This window comes from Mya arenaria, chromosome 7, assembly GCF_026914265.1.
Source record: "Mya arenaria isolate MELC-2E11 chromosome 7, ASM2691426v1".
NCBI lineage: Eukaryota > Metazoa > Mollusca > Bivalvia > Myida > Myidae > Mya > Mya arenaria.
In genome coordinates this window covers 67,744,450-67,770,394 of record NC_069128.1, presented here as the reverse complement: position 1 = coordinate 67,770,394, position 25,945 = coordinate 67,744,450, and the positions used below count along the sequence as shown (strand labels likewise).

At 34.1% G+C, this 25,945-nt stretch overlaps 2 protein-coding genes across 3 annotated transcripts in view; both read right to left on the bottom strand.

Moving 5' to 3' along the window:
• Positions 1-5,787, bottom strand: part of LOC128240408 (uncharacterized) — a 105,886-nt gene extending 100,099 nt beyond the window's left edge. Inside the window, exon 1 of one of the 2 annotated variants that reach the window (XM_052957045.1) lies at positions 5,607-5,787. The gene's annotated coding sequence lies outside the window, so the exon portion shown is untranslated. Of the gene's footprint in view, positions 1-2,206; positions 2,591-5,606 lie in introns of those variants that run through there. The other variant, XM_052957046.1, reaches the window with a different exon arrangement.
• Positions 5,788-22,254: 16,467 nt separating this feature from the next.
• LOC128241367 (uncharacterized protein K02A2.6-like) lies at positions 22,255-25,610 on the bottom strand. Its single transcript, XM_052958290.1, has 3 exons — positions 25,035-25,610; positions 23,071-24,538; positions 22,255-22,349 (listed from the first exon to the last, which is right to left on the bottom strand). Exons 1-3 carry the CDS (start codon positions 25,608-25,610, stop codon positions 22,255-22,257), a joined length of 2,139 nt encoding a protein of 712 aa, XP_052814250.1.
• Positions 25,611-25,945: the final 335 nt, after the last annotated feature.

The following is a 25,945-nucleotide window of genomic DNA, read 5'->3' as shown; positions in this document are numbered from 1 at the left end:
AAATAGGCTAGCTGCTAACTACGCGTTTGGATACCAGGGCACGTTTTTGGCATACATAATCCCGCCGGAGGATTTATTCCGACAACCATCGAATTGCTCATCGGTATCGCTATATATAGGGAGAAAATACCGAAATACACGGTTAATAGATTGTCAACGTTTTCCGGGTGGTTCCGTGGTCTTGTGTCACACTAGTTAATCCAGGGACAGCAGTTTCTATTCCCAACCGCAAAACTTATATACTAATCATCTTCCGGGATGGACGTTAATCGGGGTCCCGTGTGACAGTTCTATATTTTGCGGCACGTCAAAGAATTGGATTGGCTCAAACCAGGGTTTTATTGTGTCTGTGCACCATTCTTGAATTATTTTAGATAACTAACACTCTTACCAGAGCACTCGTCGAATTGGCAAGGCCCGAGTGCGAGTTTAAAGAAGCTTACACACCAACTGGTGGTTGAAGCAATTCAGCAACCCAGTCATAAGTGCAAACAATGCTGCTTTTTTACAAGAGTAATGCAATGATGAAAACGGCAATAGAGCATGTCATTGGACAAACAACATGTATGTGGTTTATTAATAATGGCATATATTTTGTTGTATTGTTTATTAAGGTTCATAAATCTTCGTCTTAGTGTGAGAGTAAGATCACAACCTAGCCCGACTTTAAATTAAAATTAGCTTCATATATTGTTATGAACACAGCAAATAAAATGCAAGAACTAATAATTTGACAATATAATGAAAGGATTGAGGAGATGGCTACATAAATCATGGTTACCGAACTGGCATCTTAACGTTGTCAGTAGGACTAAAACATTCGAACGGGGTCTGCCGCGAAACATTCAGACCACTCTACCGGCTGAGTTAAGTAGTCAAATTACATTATATATAATATTGAACCTTTCGGCGACATATACAGTACAACATTTGGGGTACTTCTCCCAAAGGTTGTACTTTTTCATGAACATCCGGCGCTTTACCTTTAGGCGACAGTCAAAAATTGTATATTCTCGATGGCTAGTATTTTGGGACAAAAACATCATTAATTATGCTTTACTACATTTAATTATGCATATTTTATGAAGGAATATGCAAAGGATATATTATTATAGGATATATAGCATGTAATGATAATGTCTTCCAAAGGTTGTTCAAATAGGCAAAATGTCCCAAAGGTTGAATTTGTATATATATATATATATATATATATATATATATATATATATATATATATATATATATATATATATATATATATATATATATATATATATATATATATATATATATATGTATTTGGCTACAAACATGTTAATGATTATGCCTTATAAAAGTTATGGTCTGTTCTGTAAGTAAAACCTTCAGTTTAAGGACCTCGGACACTTTCTATATCTTTCTGGCCATGTATATAGCTACTCTGTTGAGTTTAATACAAGTGTTTAGAAATGAGTTGGCTATACAGTACATATTACATACACGTTCAATTAAATAATTTAAGTGATGTTTCCTTACTGTTGACGCATTCAATAACATAATTGATTAAATTAATGCAGATTTGTGCTTTATTTATGAAACAAATGTATATGTAAGAACGTTAAAAACAATGTCGAGCTTATTTCTTTTAAACCATGCAATATGATGATATAATATAATATGCAACAGTGTGTTTTAATTAATTTAAGTTATTGATGAAGAAAACAATATAGCAAAACCAAACAAATGCGTACCATGAAGTATGATTTTAACAAGTGAAAAAGAACATGCTCTTTATTGCTTGAAATTTACCATTCTATATATGAAAATCCATGTATATAGTGTCCGTAGTCCTTTATGACATAAACGTTTGGTTAAACTGATACTCTTGATCTAACTGTTCTTTTTTGTACATAGCCTCTTAAGTACTGTTGAACTTATATGAATTATCCATATAATTTGATATAATTTTCAAAATATGTCTGAAATTGCTATAAAATTGGTTTAATCGAAGTCGTATTAATCAAACTTTTTAAATAATGAAATAAGTCATCGAAATAAGTTTAATCATACGCTCTATAAGCATTTATTCAAAACAGAAAATATAATGATATAAACAGAATCATTAGCAGTTTGAAAATGTATAACTTTATCGCTAAGCAAATGTTTGGGAAATGTAGTTGTTAGTCCATAATTATTAATACGATGAAAATAATATATGAAATAATACCTTAAATCTTTTCACATAAGTTAAACGTACATGGAATATTTCAGCTTCCAGTGCCACCAATTATTCACACGGTAAATTGTTCGTGATCAATTTTCCATATATCCTTCAACTGCGCATTATTCGTTAGTCGCAAAATAAACAAATATTCTATACTCAACAAAAGCGGTGGGGCTTTTATGTTCACCATTTTTCGAAAATATACTTTAATAATATTTATTACTAACAAAAAACTTCCTCATATTTTGAACGGAAATTATTGTCCTTATCTTTTCCTCATCTATGGTTTATTCCGTGCAACGTTGTATCAGGTTATTATTTACACGTCCAAGTTTCATCATGTTATTATATTCCTTGTAAGATCCATCCTTTCTATGAGTTTTTGCACACTTTTATGTATATGCTACCACGATATTCCCTTACGCCGAATTGTAGTTATAGAACGTTGCCCTTGACATCATGTTACAAAACAGTTAATCCTCCCATTACACTCATGATTAAAAAATGAAAACAAAACATCAACAACTGGAGGTGAAGGAGCACTTGGTACTATAATAGTACCATCATGTCAGTTTTAACAACACAAGACCAGCTGTGACACTGTTTAATGGTTAATAAAGATGCTTAACGAAGAGAGTATGTTACAAGGAATAGGTTAAATGCTGAGTTGAGTGCACAAATAAACATTAATCAATACTATTTTAAACAAATGTTGGCGAGATAACAAGTAAATAACCAATATCTGCCAACGAGTTGCGGGAATTATATTTATACGAGCTCCTAGTCCAGTATAGCCTGTCACTCGGTCAATGTGGTTTGATGATAGGTGCACGATTCAGGGTATCATAAGTACCCACACAATGAGCCACAAATCATTAGTGGACCCTGACCAAAGAGTTAGAAATGCATAGTCATTGACCAATTATGCGATCTGATTGAGTCCTGACGCACCTAAAACTGTAATCTATATATGCAGGTTGAGTCTTAGTGAAATAACACTGTTGTCTGTGTGAAATCTAATTACGAGTGTTGTGATTTAATATATCAAGAAAATAGTTTAGTGCTGTTTTATAAAACAGCTAATAAGGAATTAATTATCTCACCTGTCCTCAAAAAAGGTGCAAATTACTGGTGTTTGGAATGGGGCTATTAAAGGTCATCTGGTAACCAAAGTTTATTTGTTCTTAAAATAAACTTAAGTAACCAGAAAACCTTTTTTTGATGTGCTACCCCCTTTTCGTCGTATGTAGTGTTCCTAACTACCTGAATGCCCTACTTCAGCATCGTTGTCATATGACAGACTGACAGACAAACAAACAGAGAGTCAGACATGTTATTAAGACTCTACGTACATAGTCTATAGTACATACATCATCATATATGACGTCAAATGTATATGCAACATACACAAGTAAATGGTAAAACTTATATAATTGTAGGTAGAGCTAAACCTTTAGCTTTTAACAAGTTTAAGGGTATTTCTAATTACAAGAGCTCATTTTCATCATTTTCTCACTTTCCTGTATATTTATCATATAAATTTCCAAAATTCTTTCTCTGATGTCTACGGAAATGTTTTCTCCGACCAATGTTTTTTTTTTCTAAATTATTATGTTACACATCCTGTGATGATTGTCCATTCGCATCCATTTATTTGTCAACTTTTAACAAAATCCGAATGATTGTGATTAAAATTAAATAATGCTCCAATAGTTGCTTATTTTGCTCCCCAGTTACTAAAATTGACATATCAAACTCCTTGATTTCATTCATATACAATATCATATCATCTAACAGAATGGATGTGAGAGCAATTAAATGGAACCAAAATCATCCCACCAGAGATGAACTTTCCTATTGAAATTTAATAGGGTAGGGCACTTATACAAATGTTAGTTTTTAGAGTAATTATGAAAAATTATGTCTATATAAATAAATCATTCTTTGAAACTGTTCTAGAACATAGATTATAGACTTGGGTGTTACGCTTTAAAGCATTCAAAAACATTGAATATAAAAATTCATTTTTACTGCAAAGAAATACCACCCATACAATCTATGGAGTGTTCCTATCAGCATGGGTCAGTTGGTCAGGGTTAAAGACTACTCATTTTGGAATACTAGGCCAGAGTTGTAAACACTTTGTTTTATAAACCGTTAATTGAGCCCCTATATAACAGTTATCTTACAACATCTGAAAGCATTCCCACAAATTAGCTACTCACTCAGATATGGGTTATGTTTGTTTACCTTCTTGAGCTATGAATACTTCACAGGTACTGACCCTAGCTGATAAGCCACCCCCTTTCTAAAGCTCATTTACATCCGATAGTCTGATCGGTTTTGGGGGGTTTAAGGTTACAATATTACTTTTTTAAATTAAAAAAACACATGGATGTGTCTACCAGTCAAAGTAATTTGTGTATCGTAAGATCGTTTTTTTTTCAATCGAATTTCCTAGATATTATAACTATATATTTTATTTGGCGGGTTCATTACCATATTCATAAATGTTTTTAATTTTGTAAGTAGAACCTTCCGTTTAAGGACCTCGGACACTTTCTATATCTTTATGGCTATGCATATAACTACTCTGTTGAGTTTAATACAAGTGTATACAAATGAGTGGGCTATACAATACATATTAGATACATGTTAAATTAAGTATTTTAGGTGATGTTTCTTTACCGTTGAGGCATTCAACTCATAAATGATTGAATTAATGCATATCTGTGCTTTATTTATGAAACAAATGTATATTTATGAACGTTTAAAACAATGTCGAGCTTATTTCTTCTAAACCATGCAATTTGATGATAAATGAAATATGTAGCAGTAGCAGTGTCTTTTAATCAATTTAAATTAAAGGTTTTTGTATTGATGAAGAATAACAGAAACAAATAAAAACGTACCATAAATGAAGATGTTTTTAACAAATAAAAATAATATATATGCTCTTTATTGCTTGAAATCTACCATTTGAAATATGTAAATAGTGTCCGAGGTCATTTAATATGACATTACCGTGTGATACTCTTGATCTGATTATTCTTTCTGGTTCATTGTCCCTTAAGTTCTGTTGAGCTCATATGAATAAAAAAGTGATATATTTTTTAAAAATATACTTAAACTTGCTATACGCTTGCTTTTACCAAAGTCGTATTAATTCACCTATTTATATAATGAAATAAGTCATCGAAATAAGCTTAATCATACGCTCTATAAGCATTTATTCAGAAATAAAAATATAATTAAAAAAGCAGAATCATTAGCAGTTTAAACATGTATAACTTTATCGCTAAGCAAAGGCTTAGGAAATGTAGTTGTTAGTCCATAATTATTAATAGGATGAAAATAATATATGAAACAATAGCTTAAAGCTTTTCACATAAATTAACCGTACCTCGAATATTTCAGCTTTCAGTGCCACCAATCATTCAAAGACTCACACGGTATATCGTTTGTGGTCAATTTTCCATATATCCTTCAACTGCGCAGTATTTGTTAGTCACAAAATATACTAAACTTCTATACTCAACAACATCGGTGCGGCTATGATGTTTATCATTTTTCGAAAATATACTTTAAGTATATTTTTTACAAACAAATAATTACTCATATTTGAACGGAAATTATTGTCCTTATCTTTTCCTCATTTATGGTTTATTCCGTGCAACGTTGTATCAGGTGATTTTTTACATGTCCAAGTTTCATTATGTTATTATATTCCTTATAAGATCTGGGTTTGAACACTTTTATTTGTTAACATTAACAACTGGGTGTTAATGAGGAGTAACTATTACTAATAAACATTACTATCTCATTTTTTCCAACACAATACCAACTTTGAAACTGTTTGATGTTTAATAAAAATGTTAAGCGAAGAGAAAATGATATAACAAATGGAGTAAATGCTGAATAAAATGCACAAATGAAAAAGTGTCAGTACTATTTTAAACCAATGTTTGACAGATAACTTCAATTAAAATACCGATATCTGCCCGACGAGTTGCGGGAATGGTATTTGTACGAGCTGCTAGTCCAGTATAGCCTTTCCCTTGGTTATTGTAGTTTGATGATAGGTGCACGATTCAGGGTCTAAATGTTGTTCCCACAATGAGCAGCAAATCATCAGTGCGCCCTGACCAAAGAGTTAGAAATGCATAGTCACCAAATATGTGATCTGATTGAGTCCTGAATCACCTAAAACTGTAATATACAGTTTCGGGCATCGGGTCTTAATGGAATAACATATTAGTACATGTGAAATCTTATTTTACGAGTGTTGTGACTGGATATATCAAGATAATATGTTAGTGTTTTTAAACAGCAAATAAGGAATTAAACATATCACCTGTCCTCAAAAACACGCTGCAAATTACTGGCATTTAAAATGGGGTTATTAAAGGTCATCGGGTTAATAGGCTAATCTTCTTAAAATGAACTAAAGTTACCAGAATTAAAAAAAATTAATTTCTTTATTAATTGTTTTAATGCATCCTCAAATTTAAACAGGTACACCAAAAACTACAAAATAGACGATTTTCATCCACAACATCGCGTCACTGTAGTTTTTTTCTCAACTGTATCTAGATGAAAACACAGCGAAATCAGATTTGGCAGTTTCAAAATACCTCATCTGGATAATGATGATGTCGCACAGTGTTACGGAAACCATTAATCTCCCAGAAAGAACATATACAAACACGAAACAAAATTACCGTAGGTAATGAACGCCTCTCTCAACAAATGGCACCTAACCTTAGCCACTTATTTGCGTGCACTGCTCCTTAGCATTGTGCATAAATACTAATTTTGAAGCAAATACGTCATTACGGGTTTCTAGACGGATAACTTTTGATCAATACACATTTATATTGCACCAGCTTGACACAACAATCATGGATAGTGTTGCTAATCGTCAAAACAGGCCAATATTATCGAGGGATCCTAACCTTAGCCGTGCCTTTTAGTTCGTTTTCCTCTCGAGTCGATGCCGATGTCCGAATGTTTGACAAAACTACAGCATGTTTCATGGAGATCCAAGTACCAATGGGTGTGGAATTTTCTCTAGCAGGTTTTTCACAATATGCCAGTATCTAAACTGGCTTCCAAAATTTTAAATCGCCGAAAAACTCACCTTTTACATGGGCGCCGCCAACTTATTTGAATGCTAAGGTTAAGCTCGATTCTCCCCCCTGACTATGTTCAGCGAGAAAACACAAAACCAGATGAGCAACTTATCAACATACCCCTAAGGATATATTAATGTAGATGAAATAGTTATTGGTTTTGAGTGACACAATTTCAGAAATACCAGTATTCACTTATTCAATGGCCATAAGTCTTGATATACTTTGTGCACAACTTCATCACCTAACCAACAATTTTCATGACTCTATGTGAAAAAGTTTTGAATAATTGGTCGACACAAGTCAAGAAATGTCAATTGTTGCTTATTAAACGACCACAAATGTGGTTTTACTAAGTTCCTTATGAAACGAAAGACCAGGTGCACAACTTCATTGCCACTGTCCCCTAAGGTTTCATGGCTCTGGGTAATATAATTTTAGATGTTTGAGCGACACAACTTAATACATGCCAATTTAAGAGCCATAACTTCTCTCTAACTATGTGTAGCTGCAAACGAACCCACTGAGCCGGTATTCATAACACATCTTAGTCATTTGATTAAGTCAATTTTCTAAATGTTAATAGTCAAATAAAAAAGTATAAGTGATTTGAACATGAAAGTATGTACGTTGACCCGAAAAGGCCCCGTTTGTACTTTTTTTAAACAGACAAAATATATAAGCCCTGTTTTTAGTTTATATTTCATTAAAACATATGCGAACATAAATGCATTGCCAAATAGATCTCATTTTAGTTGTTTCATCACAGTAGAGATTCAAATCAAATGTATTGATAACCCAGTTCGCACATTTAGTATCGAGTGTGTACTATATTACTATTGACGCATGCAACACAGCGACTTCCCATTGAATAATTAGTGTCTCAATGCAGGTTTGTGGAACTGTCATCCACTCCTCTGTAAACGATGCACGGAGTTCAGGCACTATACGTTGGTGTTGAAGACGGCTAACTCATCCGTAAGAGGTTTAATTAGTGCGGGGGACATTGCTGGCTTATCAAGAACCTGAACTCCATACGCCTGTAGGAAATTTATCGTTTGGGGCGCGTTTTGTGGTCGAGCATTGTCTCGTTGCAAAATACCATTACTCCGGAAGTTCAGCTGCAAGAACGGTATAACAGCAGGTTGCAACATTAACACAAAAAAACAGCAGTAACATGACGAGACGAACGAGTTTAACGAGTGGTGTTTAATAGAATCTGCTTATGCCGCCCAAAACATGAACACTACCATTTCCTCATCGAATTACTTCCTGTATTCAACATTTAACATACCTCTCAGCCCGCCTCCAATCATTGTCTTCATCATCAGTCCTCACAACATTAAACTAAACTTCATCAGAGAACAACACCTGGCCCAAATGTCGTCTGGTGCCTCGCCCAACGTAAATGATTTAGTCAATGTTGGTTCTTCCTGTATTCTTTAGTCCTACAAGTTACAAACGGTTGAAAACAGTTGCTGTGTGTATTCGTCGCCTGAAATAAAAAAAACAACACAATTTTATGGTATACTCAAAGTTTGACAAAAAAGCAATTAGATTGTTTTTTCTTCTTTTTTACTAAACTCAATCAAAATTATTGCAAGACATACTCGTGTCTGCCAACGGTTTGATGAGCCACTGCTGTTGTCGGCATGAATCTGTCTCCGCCTTTGTCTGGTCTGCCTGCTCGTGGCCTGTCGTAAACAGCGCTGGTCATTCGTACACGTACCTTCCAATGTTTAATTGTCGGAACATCGCAATTAAAATGCCTCGCGACATCTTGTTTTGAGGTTCCGACCTGGAGCATAGCAAAGTGCTGATTACGCTCGTCATGGCTTAGTCTCGGCATATCGTATTGCATTAATCTTAATCAAGTTGTGTGTGTTTTCCGATAAAAATGTATGCCAATGACAATCATCCTAAACATTGAATATCTCGAATTGCACTTGCACAATATTGAATTTTGATAATCTAGTCATTCATACGGTCCATGATTTCGTCAACTAATCACATGTTATGGTAAGCCATAACACCCATAAACAGGTACAATATGTAGATTTTGGAAAAAACATGATATTGAAACAAACCAAGGGCGTTGCTTTTTCGGTTCAGCATGACTGTAAACTTACAGTCGTTACAAGAAGACATCAGTAACTTACAGAAATGTTGTGAACCTGCGGTATCTCAAAGTGGCTTAGCTATCTTCAGTGGATCTAGCTGCAGTACGTAACCGGCAAGTCATCGTGCTAAACAGGATCGAATCGTGAGTGTTTGACATCTCGAGTAGAATGCTCACTTCGACGAAATCACCTAGAGACCACATGACCCTCCTCGTAACGTGCAACAGAACCCTGACAAACCAAAGCAAGTTGATCATGAACACCAACAGAGACAAGCTTTCTCAGTCTGTTGCTATATGCCATAACATATACATAGCAATAATTTCTTTTATACTTTTTTAGAATAAGGTTTAACATTCTTTCTCTAACCATGCACCATATTTAGTACAAATAGTGTGTTTTGTAATTAATCATCGTTTCCAAACGCCACAACGAGATGACAGTTATTTTATGCATGCATGAAAGCATAAGAGGATATTCCAGAGGACAAGCTACTTAAAACGTTTTTTGTTGCCGAGAATGATCTGATTACCTACAACCTCGTGTCAGTCATTGTATCCAATACAAAACCTTTTCGTTACTTTTATTGCAATTCGAGCAACACCGCTTCTTTTTTTACAAAATCTACGCAAGCAGGAAAACCCTTATAAATAATAGAAAATATTTTTTTCTCAAATCACATTGACGGTTACATGTGTACAGCACATTTTATTAAAAACTGCTAGTGCAACGCACAATGTTGGGTTGGTATTTAAGTTTAATTGATTTCAGAGATAAAATCAACAAGCGTGCGAGTGGTTGGTGTTTTTAAAAAACACACACACAAGAGTTTCCTGCTAACCATACCATAAGCCTGCTATATAGTCTGAGAGAGATTTAGTATTCTTATTCACCTGTATTATATGATGTTATTACACTAACAAGTGGGTTACCGGTTCTAAAATTATCTACTGAGATTTTCTCCCACCTCAGATAAGTAGATCCAATAATTTAACCATGCTAGATATCTTATCTTGCCCACGGGCGAAGATAATGCCCGTATGGAACTCCATTTTAATGGTTACCACATTGTAATTACCTCCCTTGTTGAAGACTGTCGTCAGTAGCATCAAGGAAACCTTGTTTTATGATAATAATTAGAACGCTAATTAATTATTTCTCGCTTCAAATGTCACCATAAAACAATTTGCACCATTCACCATTCACCATTCAAGAATAATGCTTCATTTTCCTATTTAAAAAGACCGATTTGACTATGAACATTAACTGGATCACTGCGCGCGTATCCATGACAACCAAGTGCTATTGCATATCCATACGCAATTATTTTCACTAAGCACAAAAGAGTTCCATCATAAAATACATTTTTACTTAATTTTGTTTAACTGAGTTGGGAGAAAAAGCATCTATGCACACATCTAACCATCAGAGCGTCTATGTAAACCTCGTTTCCGCAAAACACCCTAAGCTCGGGTCGGAATGAACCTATCTTACCTCCTCGGCCATTGAAGGTACTTATATTCTCAGGTGAGCGAATTCACAATTGTGATCGACCTTTGTCCGTACAGTAAATGATTTTTTTGAGACTAATATAAGAATAATATATTTCAATTTTTTCGTTTTTTTATTCTAAATTGATATTTTTGATAACAAAATCGAACGTGCAGTATGATTATAGTATTATTTGGTATAGTATTGTGTAAAACTTTTGTACAGGGATGTAATCAAATCCAGCTTTCCGAAACAATTTCAAAACACTTGAAGCATCATGTTTAATAATTATAGACGTACATATAGGCTGAATGCTCGTATAGCATATTTAATATGCATTTAGGATGAGAGTATCCTTTTTCCTTATGTAATCAGAACTTGGCGAACCTTACCTTGGCAAAAATTATAGATCGTTGGTGACATTCTCATTTATTGACTGATATATTATGCAACTATTTGCATTTAGTGATGTTAAAGAATCAATTAGTCATGCAAATAATAAGGTTAGTGTGTATGCGTATATCTTAACTTATCCTTGACTGAAGGGTGGTATTTTTTTGTTTTACGGGAATAGGTTTACCCATTTTGATATCTATCCGACCGCCATACAGGGCAGATTTGTCAGGACTGCACATAAAACAATAACATAAGGTTTGACGTGCTCGCAATGGGTACGGCTGTTATAATTATTTTACAAAAAACAACATTTGTTTTTATATTAAATAGAAATTCATTTCATGGTTTTAATTCATGATGACATATTGCCATTGAATTGTTACGCAAAACCATTGCACTTCCAATCAAAACTCGAATGGTTCCGCACATGTAAAATAGGATCTTACCGTATATGTCACGGTAGCAGTTTGTAATTTGGTCCAATCTGTAATACGCCATTTGGAATACACGTGAGAAAGAAACTGCAGGGAAATTACAGTGAATGAAGTAAATTTACACGGCCGATGTTATAAACTGAAAGAACTTCCCAGCAAACATTTTATATCGGCCCGATATGGAACACTTCATCGGCCCGACATCGGCGTTTACATCGGGCCGATGTCGGATGTGCAACATGGCTCGATATCGGGCCGATGTCGGCATATTTTTAATAGCCGACATTTAGCCAGCATGATGCCGATATCCTTCCTATTTCGTCCGTTTTTACATACAGCTAGATTGTCATGCTCACTGACAACAGAACATAATGTTTGCCCACAATTTTTTATCTTGGTTTATTTTCTGAGAGAAAAAATAATAATGCAGAGAAAATCAACCGTAAACCTACATGCATATTATATACTCACAAATTACTACATGAAAAATAAGCAATTTGATCTGATAAATTTCTATTATTATTATTATCATTGCTATAAATATTTACATAATTGGATTATTACAGAATGTGGATAATAGCCCTGAACAGCATTATCAAAATGTACAAGTTATAATACATAGACATGTCATAATACACACAGGCTGTTGTATAAATAAAGAAACAAAATAAGACTTAATTTAAAAAAAAAGTTATTTCATTGAACAGTACTTAAGGTAAAGCTACGTCATAAAACATTAAGCTTTTTTAACATAATATTGTTTTGTTTTTTCATCCCGGTATTCCAAGGATATTTTCGCCTGCCTCATTTCCCTCCCACCATCTCTGTCAGATGCTGTTTTCATCCAGCATTTGTCGATCGCACATCTGTTGAGAGAAACGACGGAATTTCACGACATCCTTTTGAATAATTGAATGTACTTTTTGTCTTTTTCAGGATATGGGTATTTACAAAATGCATTTGCAAAGAATTTGTTATTTTTAATTTTAAATTGTGTTTTTGTTAAATGTGATATGTTTGTTTTTGTGTTGTTTGTATTAAATTTGCCAACATCCCTTCGCATAATTCTGGGGGGATTATATTAAACTATGCTTGAAACAAAGGTTAATAGCGGTATAAACCTGTAGAGATGGTGCAACTGTTTGGGGATCTTATAGTAACTGTTGTGATGCTTGCAGAACAGTCCTGCCATTGCCACTGTCACCTTCAAATGCCTTGGTGGTGTTGTCACTGACAATTGTTCATCCTCATCTGATGAAAACACGCTTATTCTGAAAATGCATCACATTTTGTTATAGTAACAAATGCATCAGTCGGTTATTCTGATCATTCTCCCCTTTAGGTAAATTTAATGGTTGACATAATCAACCTGCTTTTTCTTAAGTGTAAAATAGCCTAAATCACCAGCTATTTATCAATACTTTCGATCTGAATTCATTAACAGATGTATCATAAATTAATTTGCTTCAATTTTTATATATATATATATATGCACACCATCCTGACAGACCGATTCTAACTAAGAAAGTGTGAACATGTTCAATATAAATGGTTACAATTGGGACGTAAAGACATACCTCCCCTATGATCGCCTTTATTCTTCAATTTCAGAGTCTCAATTTGCAGGTGTCCGCTCTCTGCAATTTCGAACGATCTTTCCACAAAATACGCTACTGTAAATTTCAATGTGTCAATTATGATTCATAATTGATAACAAAATGTTCTTTTTAAATTTGTCTACAATGGAAGCAGATAAATCAATCGTTCAAACCCAACGAAATCATCAATGTAATACTTTGCTTCCGTGTGCACAAGCTACCTAAATGTAGATTTTAATCAAACTCATTAAACGACAAAGAGAATCACGAAACTATATTACACGAATTCCTTTTCAGCATATTTACTATTTATATTACTTTCGAGAATAAAAAAATATAGATTAACAAAATACTACTATAAAAATTCCTTATATTTATGCGCTCAAAAACGATTCAAACACTACTTACCATTGATAAATACCAAAAGTAGGATTTGACTTGCATCATCTCTTTGAAATGGCAAAAATACCGCAGTGATTATAAAACTAAATAATTCCGTAGATAAAAATCAAATAAACATGAACTGAATCTTTTAATTACAGAATTAATAACAAATAATCATATACATTTAAAATGGTTATAATTTTATGATAATGAATTTAAGTATTTATAAATCGCCAGGGGAATAAACTGCTAGTGAAAGTTGCAACATATGCATTGCTCTCCCTTGAAGTAATACCGACTATACATCGGACCAATATCGGACCGATATTGACATATTTATAAAATGTTTTTGTCCATAAAAATACAAAAGTTATTGTGTATGTTATTATGTTTAAACATTCAAATTTAAATCATATAGTACTATTACACATACAATGTTTTAGTCAATATGCCAACATCGGCCCGATATGGTCATGTTTGCTGTGTTACGTTTTTCAATGTTGATGCACAAATGTGAATCGTTATACAGGACATTGTATTTGTTATAGTATGTGAGTAAAATACTAAGCTACACAGTAAGCTTTGTTGGTTTAAGCGCCATGTATGGGGACAGCTTTCGGAGGTTCGACCCCCACACCGGGCACATTGTTCCTTCCCACAATTTAATTCCCACAAATAATTCCCACAATTTAAATATTCAGAACAAATAAACACACATTTTCAAGTTTAAGAATACAATTCAAGCATAACCCGTAATTTCCATTGCGAATTTCGATGAGACAATACGTATACTGAAAACTGTATGCACAGATATAGTATATATGACAATATTTATATGAAAGGCTACATGAATTTAAAGTTATAGAACACAACAACAGAATACCACAAACAAGGACCAACAACACGAAACTCCACAAACAACACAGTGCATATATTTATAGTATATTTGTTTATTAAACAGTATTTGTGTTTATCAATGATTATTAGATACAGCCTTAGAATAATCAGTAAAATGTAAATTTTCTTAGTGTTAAAATCATATAGTGTGAACAATCTTAGACTTAAAAACTAACATAAATGGTTGAACAAATTTCCAGAGGTTTTTAAAACATATGACCTTTTAGCTATAATTGCGTTTAAAATCAGTTTTAATTTTTTTAATAAGAGTTGTTTCCTTAAAGAACAGGCCTTTCAGAAATAAGTTATATTTCATGTTCCCCTAAACAGTAGTTTCCGCCTTTGAGCGGCCAGTAAAACGTAAAATTTAAAGGTTGTTGAAGGTCCATATATATATATATTTAAATTTAATCATCCCTACTATGTCTAACATCGCTCGATCATTTCGTTTTCTGCGGTTGAATGGCGATCTTTCTTCGATATTCTGAACAATCGACATGTATATAGTCGGTAAAAATGTGTGACATATCTATAGGATATAATTATACTGCAGCACTGCAGGTGAGCTGTGAACAAAAGGCTAGTTAATAAAGTAAGACAAATATTTTTATTCATGAGTTTTTATGCCTTTCGTAAACGTTTATTCAAGAGCAATTGTATTCATTTATGACTCAATAATACAAAAATTATAAGATATTACATCCAAGTATAAAAATAAAGGGAACTAATAAGTACAATATCTTAAGAGCCCTTTGGCAATTTAAAACGCTTTGTTTTCATACATTCATTAACAAAAGTGTTACGTCATGCAGTACTCCGTATTCCGGCAAAAACACTTAACAACTTGTGTGATATAACAAAAAGTGTATGTATATCTGTATATCTATATAACACGGATTTAATGTTAATACTTTTGTTTAATTAAGGAAACACGCGCAAATAAGTTTTTTTTTTAATCCTACTGCACGTACTTGCCGATAGAGGTAACATAAACCCTTTTTTCATTTCCTCGTGTGTATTTTCAGATTGTGTTTCAAAATGAAATACTTTATTTTATATGTTATATGTTTTTTTCATATATTTAAATTTGTTTATCTTTGCATCCTTATATAAAATTTTAGGCCATACATTTTTCTTCCTTTTTGCTATGAAAGACGAAGAAAAGATCAAGTCCTGAAATTCTAGAATAAATCAATATTGACGTTTCTAAAGAGTTACTATTGATTTCTAAAAAAACATTTGTTTGGATTCGCTAGTCATAATTTAAGAGCTGATGGACCAGTACTGGGGCCGATTCCTCGAAACTACTTAAGTCTGTTATAACACGATTAAGCTAAGCCCACTATTTCGTTTTATAATTTGTAAAATATTTACTATTTTGGAAGTTTTTGTTATTATCAATTGAAGTAATCTGTATGGTAATCATAAACAACTCAGTTTTATGTATCCATATCAGGTTAAAGCAAGACATTTTGTTGAACAGAAAAGCTACATAAGTCCGTTAGGCTTAATTTCTTTTCGATTAATCAGTGCCCGGCGTTTTACAAATCACTTGAAATGACAATGTGTCATGTATCAGAGTATTCCTAATGTTCGCTTTAACATTATCAATCATATCGGAGCGGAAAATGTAAGCGGGTCTTAACCATACAACAACTAGCATTTTATTCAATTATACGTACTCCAGATGTCCTTGAAACTATGCTGCCAAGAAAAAATTCAACCAAAACCTCTCGTTACTGCTAATGTAATTTTATATATACATCATTAACTTATATACATAAATCACACGCTTTTATTCACATATACACTAAATATACGCTAAACTAGGCTAAATGCCCATTAATCTACAAGATGGCGGTCCTAAAACGTGCTCTATCTCTCCGGCAAAATGCGACTTTTCTCGTCGCTGTCGGTTGAGGTTACATACCACTATTTACCGTGACAGCCGTCACAACACTGCCTTGCTTGAGTTATACAACTCACCCCTTGCTCTTGTTCAATAACTCGGGTAGAATGTACAGTAAGCATTACATAACCGGCTGAATAGTCTGAGAGCAATTTTGTATTATTATTCTCTTGTATTACATGTTCTTGTCACACTCACCAGTGAGTTACCGGTTCTAAAATTATCTACTGAGATTATCTCAGGTGAGCGAATTCACAATTGTGATCGACCTTTGTCCGTAAAGTTAATGGAATTTTGGAGATTCATATATGAATAATTCATTTCCTTTTTTGATTATTTTATCCTAAATTTATATATTTTATTAATAATATCGACCGTGAAGTATGGTTATATTGTTATTTGGTATAGTTATGTGTAAATGTTTTCTAAAGGGACGTAATCAAATCCAGCCTGCGAAAATGATTCAAAACACTAGAAGTACATTTAAAATCAAATTTATTGCGCTGCCTCAGCATAATATTTAATGATTTAAACGTACGTATAAGCTGAATGCTCGTATAGCATACTTAACCTGCATACATGATGAGAGTATGTTTTTCCTTGTGTAATCAGAACTTGGCGAACCTTACCTCGGCATTAATTAAAGAGCGTGGGTGACATTCTCATGTATTGACTGATTTAATGCATCTGCTTACTTTTCATAGTCATGTTTAAAAGACATTTGCTTTTCATCAAAATCAGTCTTGTAATTCAGTTGAATAAGTATGTATGCGTACATATAACCTATTATCCTATACTATATGGCGGTATTTTTTTTTAGGTTTTACGGGAATAGGTTTACCCCTTTTTATATCCATCAGACTGCCATACAGGGCAGCATTGTTTGAACCTAACATAAGATTATTATAAAATAGGTATAACGTGACGGTTTGCAGTAGGTACGGCGATTATTATAATATATATTTTACAGAAAATAACATTGTTTATATTAAATAGAAATACATTTCATTGTTTTAATTTATAACAATTATAGCATAGTGCTGTCGATTAGCTTGGCCGAACCATTGCACTTACAATCAAAACTCGAATGGTTCCGGCAGCCGAAGAGTACCGCACATGTCCAGTAGGTTGTAACTCTATATGTTACGGTAGCGGTTTGTAATTTTGTCATTATCAATCTGTAATACGCCATTAGGATTACACGTGAGAAAGAAAATGCAGGGAAATTACAGTGAATGAAGTTAATCTACACGGGCTATGTAATAAAAGGAAAGTAAGTCGTTACGTTTTTTAATGTCGATACACAAATATCAATCGTTACACTGGATATTGTTTCTGTAATGTGTGTGAGTAAAATACCAAGCTGCACAGTAAGCTTACTTGCCACGATATGACGCCATGTTAGTGGACTGCTTTTGGAGGTTCGAGCCCTAAACCGGGCACGTTTTTCCTTCCCAAAATTTAAATATTCAGAACAAAAAAAACACACACACATTTTACGATTGAATGAATACAATTTAAGCATAACCTGTAATGCTCATTGCGAATTCCGAAGAGACGCAAACTATAATGTAAACTGTATTCAAAAATATCGTTAATATGACAATATTTGTATGAAAAACTACAGAAACAAGCTCAGTAGCCAAACGTTTACCATAAACATCGTTTTATGGCACAGGGTAATCGCAAAGGATATAGAACACAAAAACAAAACACCACAAACAAGAAACATGGACCAACAGCACAAAACTCCTCAAAAACACAGTGTATATATAATATATATAAAAATAGGTACGTTCATCAAGGATTATTAGATACCCACTGGATTAGTCAGTAAAATGCGTATTTCCTGGGTGTTGAACCCATATAGTGTGCACAACCTCTTCCTTATCCTGACGATCCCGAATAAAATAATAACGTAAATGGTTGAACTTTATCGAATTTCCAGATGTTTCTAAAACATATTTCGTTTAAAATAGGATTTTTTTAGAAAGAAATTATAAAAAGACTTTTTGCCCGTAAAGAACAGGCCTGTCAAGAATAAGTTATATTTCATGTTCACCTAAACAGCGGTTTCTTGTAAAAAACACTTTAAGGTATCGTCTAGGAACGGTCAGTAAAACGTAAAATTACTTAATGTTTTCAAGGTACACATATTAATTTAATCATCACTACCGTGTTTCATATCGCTCGATCGTTTCATTTTCTTCGGTTGGTTTGTGATCTTTCTACGTTATTCTGAACGATCGACAAGTCAGTGCCGTTAAAAATTTATGACTAATATTAAGCGATTTTTTTTCATTAAGCGAATTCACATGAAATGCAGCTCTGCAGATCTATGTGCTGCCAATTATAGCGAGAGAATAAAATATATATAAATATTTTTAAATATGTTTTTATTAGCATTTCTCAATCATTTATTTCGGAGCAGATTTGGTTAATGAATGACTTATATTGCACACAAAAACGTGAAGGGAAATAATAATTATAGTATTATCATTATTTCTTGAAAGCTTTTAGGCCTTTGGCAATCTAAAAACGCTTTGTATTCATGCATTCATACACAAACATGTAATCGTCATACAGTACACTAATGTATTCCGGCAATAACAACAACAACAACAACAACAACAACAACAACACCAAAAACAACGACAACACTTAACGACTGAGTGACAATTTTATAGCTTTATCCATCCTACCCTGATGTGAACAGGCTCCAAAAATGATGTCAAACGACTTGATTCCATTATTGCCTCGGTAAACCATGGACTGTTAGTGTTAGACGAATGCCTTAAAGATTAAACCGCTTGCAAAGTTATGCACTCAAATGAGGCTCTAGTTAAATCACGGTGCTGGATTTTGAACAATAAACAGGTCATTTTCTTAAAGTGTACAAATAATTGTACATTGATCGATTTTTTTTTAGATTTTTGATAATATTTCTTGTTTTTATGATATTTTATAGACGCAATATGCTTCAACCCGGAATCCCGATCCAAATAACAACTAACTTTTGATACAAAACAATTTGTAGGTGAAGGATTTGCCATATCAAAAATCGTAAAAAAAAACCGTCAGCGTACATGCAATTATTTGGACTAGTTTCCAAGGTGGAATGGAAGATATCCGTCGGATATTCCGTATATGGCGATTCAGAGACACCCTTTTGGAACGCGAGTTCCGCAACTTTAGCGCCAAAAGTCTTGAGCGGCGCACTGCCTAAAGAGAGCCCTGCGACGCCTTTAATGTCTGACGGGTGAAAAATATTTGCCTAATTTACTGCAACACCTGATACACGTTGCCTTGGAATTCAACACATTCTAGGCACTCCAAATGTTACAGTACTATTCAATTCGGAGTGCCTGAAAAGAAAGCTACTTGATTCTACATTCAACGTCTTCTTTCTGTAGGACACATTGGACCATGAGAATCATGAACCTACAACCTTTTTCAGCTATTAAGATAGGGGGCTATAGGGACAGCGACAGAGGACAATACAAGAATGGCCAACCGTTGCATTTATTGAGCCATCTAATGTATACAAACTAAGACGGAGAAAATAATTCTTCTTTTTCCCAAACGACTTCCTTAGCATTTTGTATGTAGTCTGACATACATGTAGTTGTCTTTTACAAAGATTGTTCAAAGTTACAACGGCCCAGTGGTTTAAAGATGTTCTGTCCAAGGGGTAAGAGGTTTTGTATATAATAGGGTTATAAGTACTGCGTTTTGATCCAGGAGGTTGTATTCGACTCAAGTAGGCTTTTGCAGGTTCGGATTTCACAAAGCGCAAGTTGAGTAAAATCGAAATCTACGAACATCCACTAGAGTCGAATATGACATTCCGCCATAACCGGATCAAAATGCAGTACTAATAACCCTTTATTATAAACATTACTGGTCAGATCACTTAGAAGTCACATCTTTGCAATAAAAAAACATTTTAAGGATGCATTATTTGTTCAACGAAGTTAATTTAACATTGCGCAACATACTTGTAATGACATGACGTCACAAGAGTGGTATATGGCCGTATTGCACAGGTACGCAATATGGGTAGAAGTATTTTGTGATTTGTATTGCATGTGGATTGATGATGGGTATATAATAAAGAATATAATTATGTTTGGAATTCCATTCTCACAGAGTGATGAACTACTGACACCATGTTATGAAATTTAATGGTCAGTGTATTTAAAAACATTTCAATATTTCATACTTTAGGAACGGTATTCATCTCATCTTAGTCTACACAACTTGCTTTGATATGTACAAAAGTCTGCAGCAGTAAAAAAGAATAACATTAGACAGAATCTAATATTCATCAGCAGCACTTTATAGTTAACATTGTATATGAATTGAATACCAAGTACAAATTAAGAGGGGGGGGGGGCGGAATTTTCCTCGCTTTTCAAATAAAAACTTCTTCCTAATATCATTGTGTATGCAGTCTAACATACGTGTAAAATGTAGATGACTTTTAAAAAGATTGTTCAAAGTATGGCCCTGTGGTTTAAAAAGGGCTGACAGATTTTCTATATATTAGGATATAATTACATCATTGAGAAGTTCAAAAGAACTATGACCTTTTCTGATTAAACGCTTTACCCCGACCCCCTCCTCTACACACACTTAACGAGACGAATTGCCTTTGCAGCGTGTAAGCAGTTTTAGTCTTAAGTTTAGCTGTGAGCCGATTTTGTTCAATGCTGAGAACATAGTTGTTAACATTACCCTTAATGAAGCCAAACGTCATTCAGTGCTTTCAGCACTTTGATCATATACTGATTTCAATGGAGTGATAACTGTCGAAGTTATAAGGCACCCTGGCCACTTTGTAACACCCTTCTGCTACAGTTATTGCTAGCTTTTAACAAAACTTTGTTTTACTTTACTCAACTTTTTCGTTTTCTTCTTGTTAGAATGCTTATTTATGGTCGACCTGTCTAAGTCGGTAAAAATTTCAAATGACAATTCAATGCAGTATACTACAGCGCTGCAGTTTTACGGCCTGTGAACAGCTATTATTGAACTTATATATACATACATTTTTATTCATGCATTTTCGAAGCGTTTCTGATCAATTTATTAAATAGTAGTTTTGCTCAACATTATAACCCAAATGCAAAAGCAGAAAATAAAACAACATAATCTTTAAAATCAAGGGAAGTAATAAGAAGTCCAGTAACCAAACATTGAAGGACATATAGTACAACAAGAAGTCGGTTAACTTAAGACACAATCAAAACTCACCTCGCATATAATTATCACTATCATCCTCATCATCCTTGTCACCATAATCATCACATAAAAGCCAGATATTTTATCAATTACTTGAGTATTACATTTCTCATTGTCCGATCATACGCATTCATTATCAACAACCTGCTATTTTAAGTGAATTTACAATGTTTAATGATATAAAAACTGCAGTGTTTTAAAATGCTTTATGACGGTAAGCATAAATTTGTTTCATACTTTTTATGAATAGAAACTTCTTTGTTTTGTTAAAGTGTGGATTATGGCATATATGTTACTATATATATAGCGTAACATTTTAGGCCGAAAGAGGGTCGCTACGGACCGGGTTTCACCGCCCAATTATCCATAATCGGCACACCTCGAGGTGTGCCAAAATCCATAATCACTCTGGCGCACAGTGGTCAGAAATTGGCTAATGGTGAGCATTATTTGATAAGCATATAGAGAGCTGAATTGTCTTCCTTCTGTACCCTGTGCGTAGTCCTGAGTGTAATGAGACTACTTCCGGAAACTCGCACACCTGAACAGATAACGGCAAGTTCAACTTAATAAGTGTTGCGTTGTTGGTTTAGTTCTTACAACAACCTGCGGAATGGGTTAGATTCATAAGATCTCAAATGGAGTTACATGTTTATTCATTCATACCCAAGCATCAAGTGAAATACAATACTACAGGCATAGCTATATATGAAACATAGTATTCAGTATGAATAACTACAATAGAGAAATATGCTGTAGTATATAAAGAATTGTGTCCCTTAGATACATTAAGATTAAGAATGCAACATCTCTCTTCTTTTAAAAAGAATTAGTAAATTTATGAAGAACACATTTAATCTAAAGTAATTTGGTCAACACCCTAGCGTTATCATTATTTTCAGCTGAGCAGAAAATCTTCTTGACAGATTAATTGTTCCAGCAGAGTGTATCTGGAAATTAATGAAAATATCTTCTAATTAGATGTTAACAGTCCAGATAAGGACACTTGAATCCTCCCAGAAATGTCATCTGAAAGTGTATTGTTTTCATACCGCAGATAGCTGTTGATATATCCAATTATCATTGTAGAAATATTGTCCACAAATATCACTTTCACACGGTTACAGAATATAGGCGATTATGAATTTCCTTCACAGCACAGAATATTGAAGAAAAGTTTTAAATTTGAAATATATTGAAGTATCACAAATATATATACAACATAACACAAAACACATCATAAATCAGTTCAAAGATCCAACCTTTGAGGTACTTTGACCTGTCTTCCTGATCTAGTGACGTACATGTTAGAATCACTATTGCCAGCAACATCAGTTGGTGCTGATGGTTGTTGTTGTTGTTGCGACTGAGTGTTATCATGAGAAAGTTTCGCTCTGATTGATTTTGTATGTTTCTGTCACTGTCATGTTGTGATTGATCAGTTAGACGAATGTCGTTGCCATTGCATGGATGTGTATCTATGATTTGAAATTGTTTTTCATTTGTCTTCAACAAATGATTTCTGTTTCGTCTATAGAAACCACCATCATTAGTTTCAACAATGTATGATCTGTCATGCACTTGTTTCCTAACGATTGCCTGTTTCCAGCGTTTACCTTGTTTGATTCTAATTGTTTCTCCTTGTGACAATTGTGTGAGGGGCTTGGCAGATTTATCAAACCATGTCTTTGATTTGATTTTTGATTTTGACATTTTGCTTTTGATTTCATGCCTATTTTGAACTTTTGGCTCAAGGTGTTTGCGTGTTACTGGCAAAATAGACCTAGTCTCCCTACTCATTAGTAATTGTACTGGTGATTTGCCACATGAAAGCGGTGCATTTCTGTATTCGAGAACTGCAAGATAAGGATCTTTGTTATCTTGTAGAGATTTTGTGAAAATCTTTTTGATTGTTTGAATACATCTTTCAGTAACACCGTTGCCTTGTGAGTGTAACGGCGATGACGTAACATGTTCAAAATCCCATTCTCTAACAAATTTGTCAAATTCCTGACTACAATATTGTCCTGCATTGTCACTAATGACTTTTGAGGGTATTCCATGTGTAGCAAAATAGCCCTTCAATTTGTGAATAACCGTGTCAGTTCTCATATTTCTGAGTAACCCGCATTCATAATATCTGCTATACAGATCAACTACAACAATGTAGTTACTGTCATTCCAGTGAAAAATATCAGTAGCCACAACATCCCATGGCCTGCTGGGAATCTGATTAGGAATCATTGGTTCCTTGACATTGGAGTCTCTATGTTCAAGACATATGGGACAATTGAGTACTTTGTTCTTTATGTCTTTGGTCATATTGGGCCAAAACATTACACTTCTTGCACGCTGAGTACATTTCTCTATGCCTAAGTGTGAATCATGAACTTTGTCCATCATCATATGTCTCAAATCTTTGGGAATTATGACATTGTTTCCTTTTAACAAAAAATCGTCAATGACTGTAAGTTCGTCTCTAAAATTCCAATATTGTAAAATACTATTTGGACAGTTCTGTCTCTTATCAGGCCAACCTGTTAATATTGTGTGTTTCAGAGTCTGCATCTCTTGATCAGTCTCAATTTTGCTTTTGATCAGGGTCATTTTCTGATCACTCATAGCAATGTTTTCCATGACAGAATGTACATGAACATCTATGTCTTTACATACATCAATCTGTTCATCTTGCAAATAGTTGCGACTTAGTGTGTCAGCTACTGGAATGTCCTTTCCAGGTACATGAATAATTTCATAATCGTATTTTTGTAATTGCAAAATCATCTTTTGCAATCTTGGCGGAGCAACAAGCAAACTTTTGCGTGTTATACTCACTAGTGGCTTGTGATCACTTTGGACTACAACATGTCGTCCATATGTCATTTGATGAAACTTGGTCATGTCATACAATACAGCAAAGAGCTCTTTTGTAATCTGGGCATAGTTTCTTTCTGCAGACGTCAATGCTTTCGAAGCAAAGAAAACTGGTTTGTCGTTTTGAAGCAAAACACAACCAAGTCCATTTTGTGATGCGTCTACTTGCAGCACAACTTCAATATTTTGATCAAAGTACGAGAGTACCTGTCCTGGTTTTGAGTTATTACCCTTTTTATTTTGTCATTTCTGCAAGATTGGGTGCAAATCGTTGATGATAATTCACCATTCCTAATATAGTCTCTAGCTCAGACTTTGACTTAGGAGACGGCATTTCCTGGACAGCTCTTACCTTTGAAGGATCAATTTTCAGTCCGTCTGACGTCAGTAAATGTCCAAAGAAAGGTATTTCTGACTTACCAATCTCGGTTTTGTCAGCATTAAGTTTGAGACCTTTTAGTTGACATCTTTCCATAAGTTTTTCCAAGTTTCTGTCATGTTCTTGTTTGTCTTTGCCATAGCAAACAATATCGTCAACAATGACCTTGACGCCATTTAAACCTTCAAGACAAGACTCCATTTTCTGGACGAAGACGTCATGAGCACAATTTACACCATAGGGAAGTCTCAGATACCTATATCTGCCAAATGGAGTATTGAAAACTGTCAGAAATGATGATTTCTTGTTCAGTTTAACAGACCAATAACCGGTTCTCGCGTCAAATTTGGAAAATACAGTTGCACCTGTCAAGTCAGGCAAAATATCATCTATTGATCTAGATGGATAGTGTGGTCTCACTATTGCTTCATTCAGGTCTTTAGGGTCTAGGCATACCCTTAAAGAGCCATTGGGTTGTTCAACAGTTACCATACTGCTGACCAATACAGACGGTTCTGTCACTTTGACAATGACTTTGTCTTTAACCATTCTGTCTAATTCTGTTTTTAGTCTGTCCTTAATTGCAATAGGTACACGTCTTGGAGGGTGTACTACAGGTATTGCATCTGATTTTATATGTATGTCACATTCACCTGGAAGTGTTCCCAGACCAGTAAATACATCATGGTATTTTGAAATAACTTGGTCTTTTGTGTAGAAACGTCAGGTTCTACTGCTGATACAAATTTGAGTAGATTCATTGCAAGGCAAGTGTCAAGACCTAAAATTGGACATGAGGGTGTATCTACAATGTAAAATTCGTTTCTTGAAATTTTACCATTGTACAAGCATTGAAGACTAACTACACCATGTACTTTGAGTGA

Bases quoted from the DNA above. Each gene is read 5' to 3' on its own strand.
- LOC128241367 (XM_052958290.1), bottom strand. From the start codon at position 25,610: ATGGTTAAAGACAAAGTCATTGTCAAAGTGACAGAACCGTCTGTATTG. The intron at 24,539-25,034 runs GTAAGAGCTGTC...GTACCTGGAAAG, and splicing joins TGAAAATTGATCCTTCAAAG to GACATTCCAGTAGCTGACAC. The intron at 22,350-23,070 runs GTTGGATCTTTG...TTATCTGTTCAG, and splicing joins CAGGTCAAAGTACCTCAAAG to GTGTGCGAGTTTCCGGAAGT.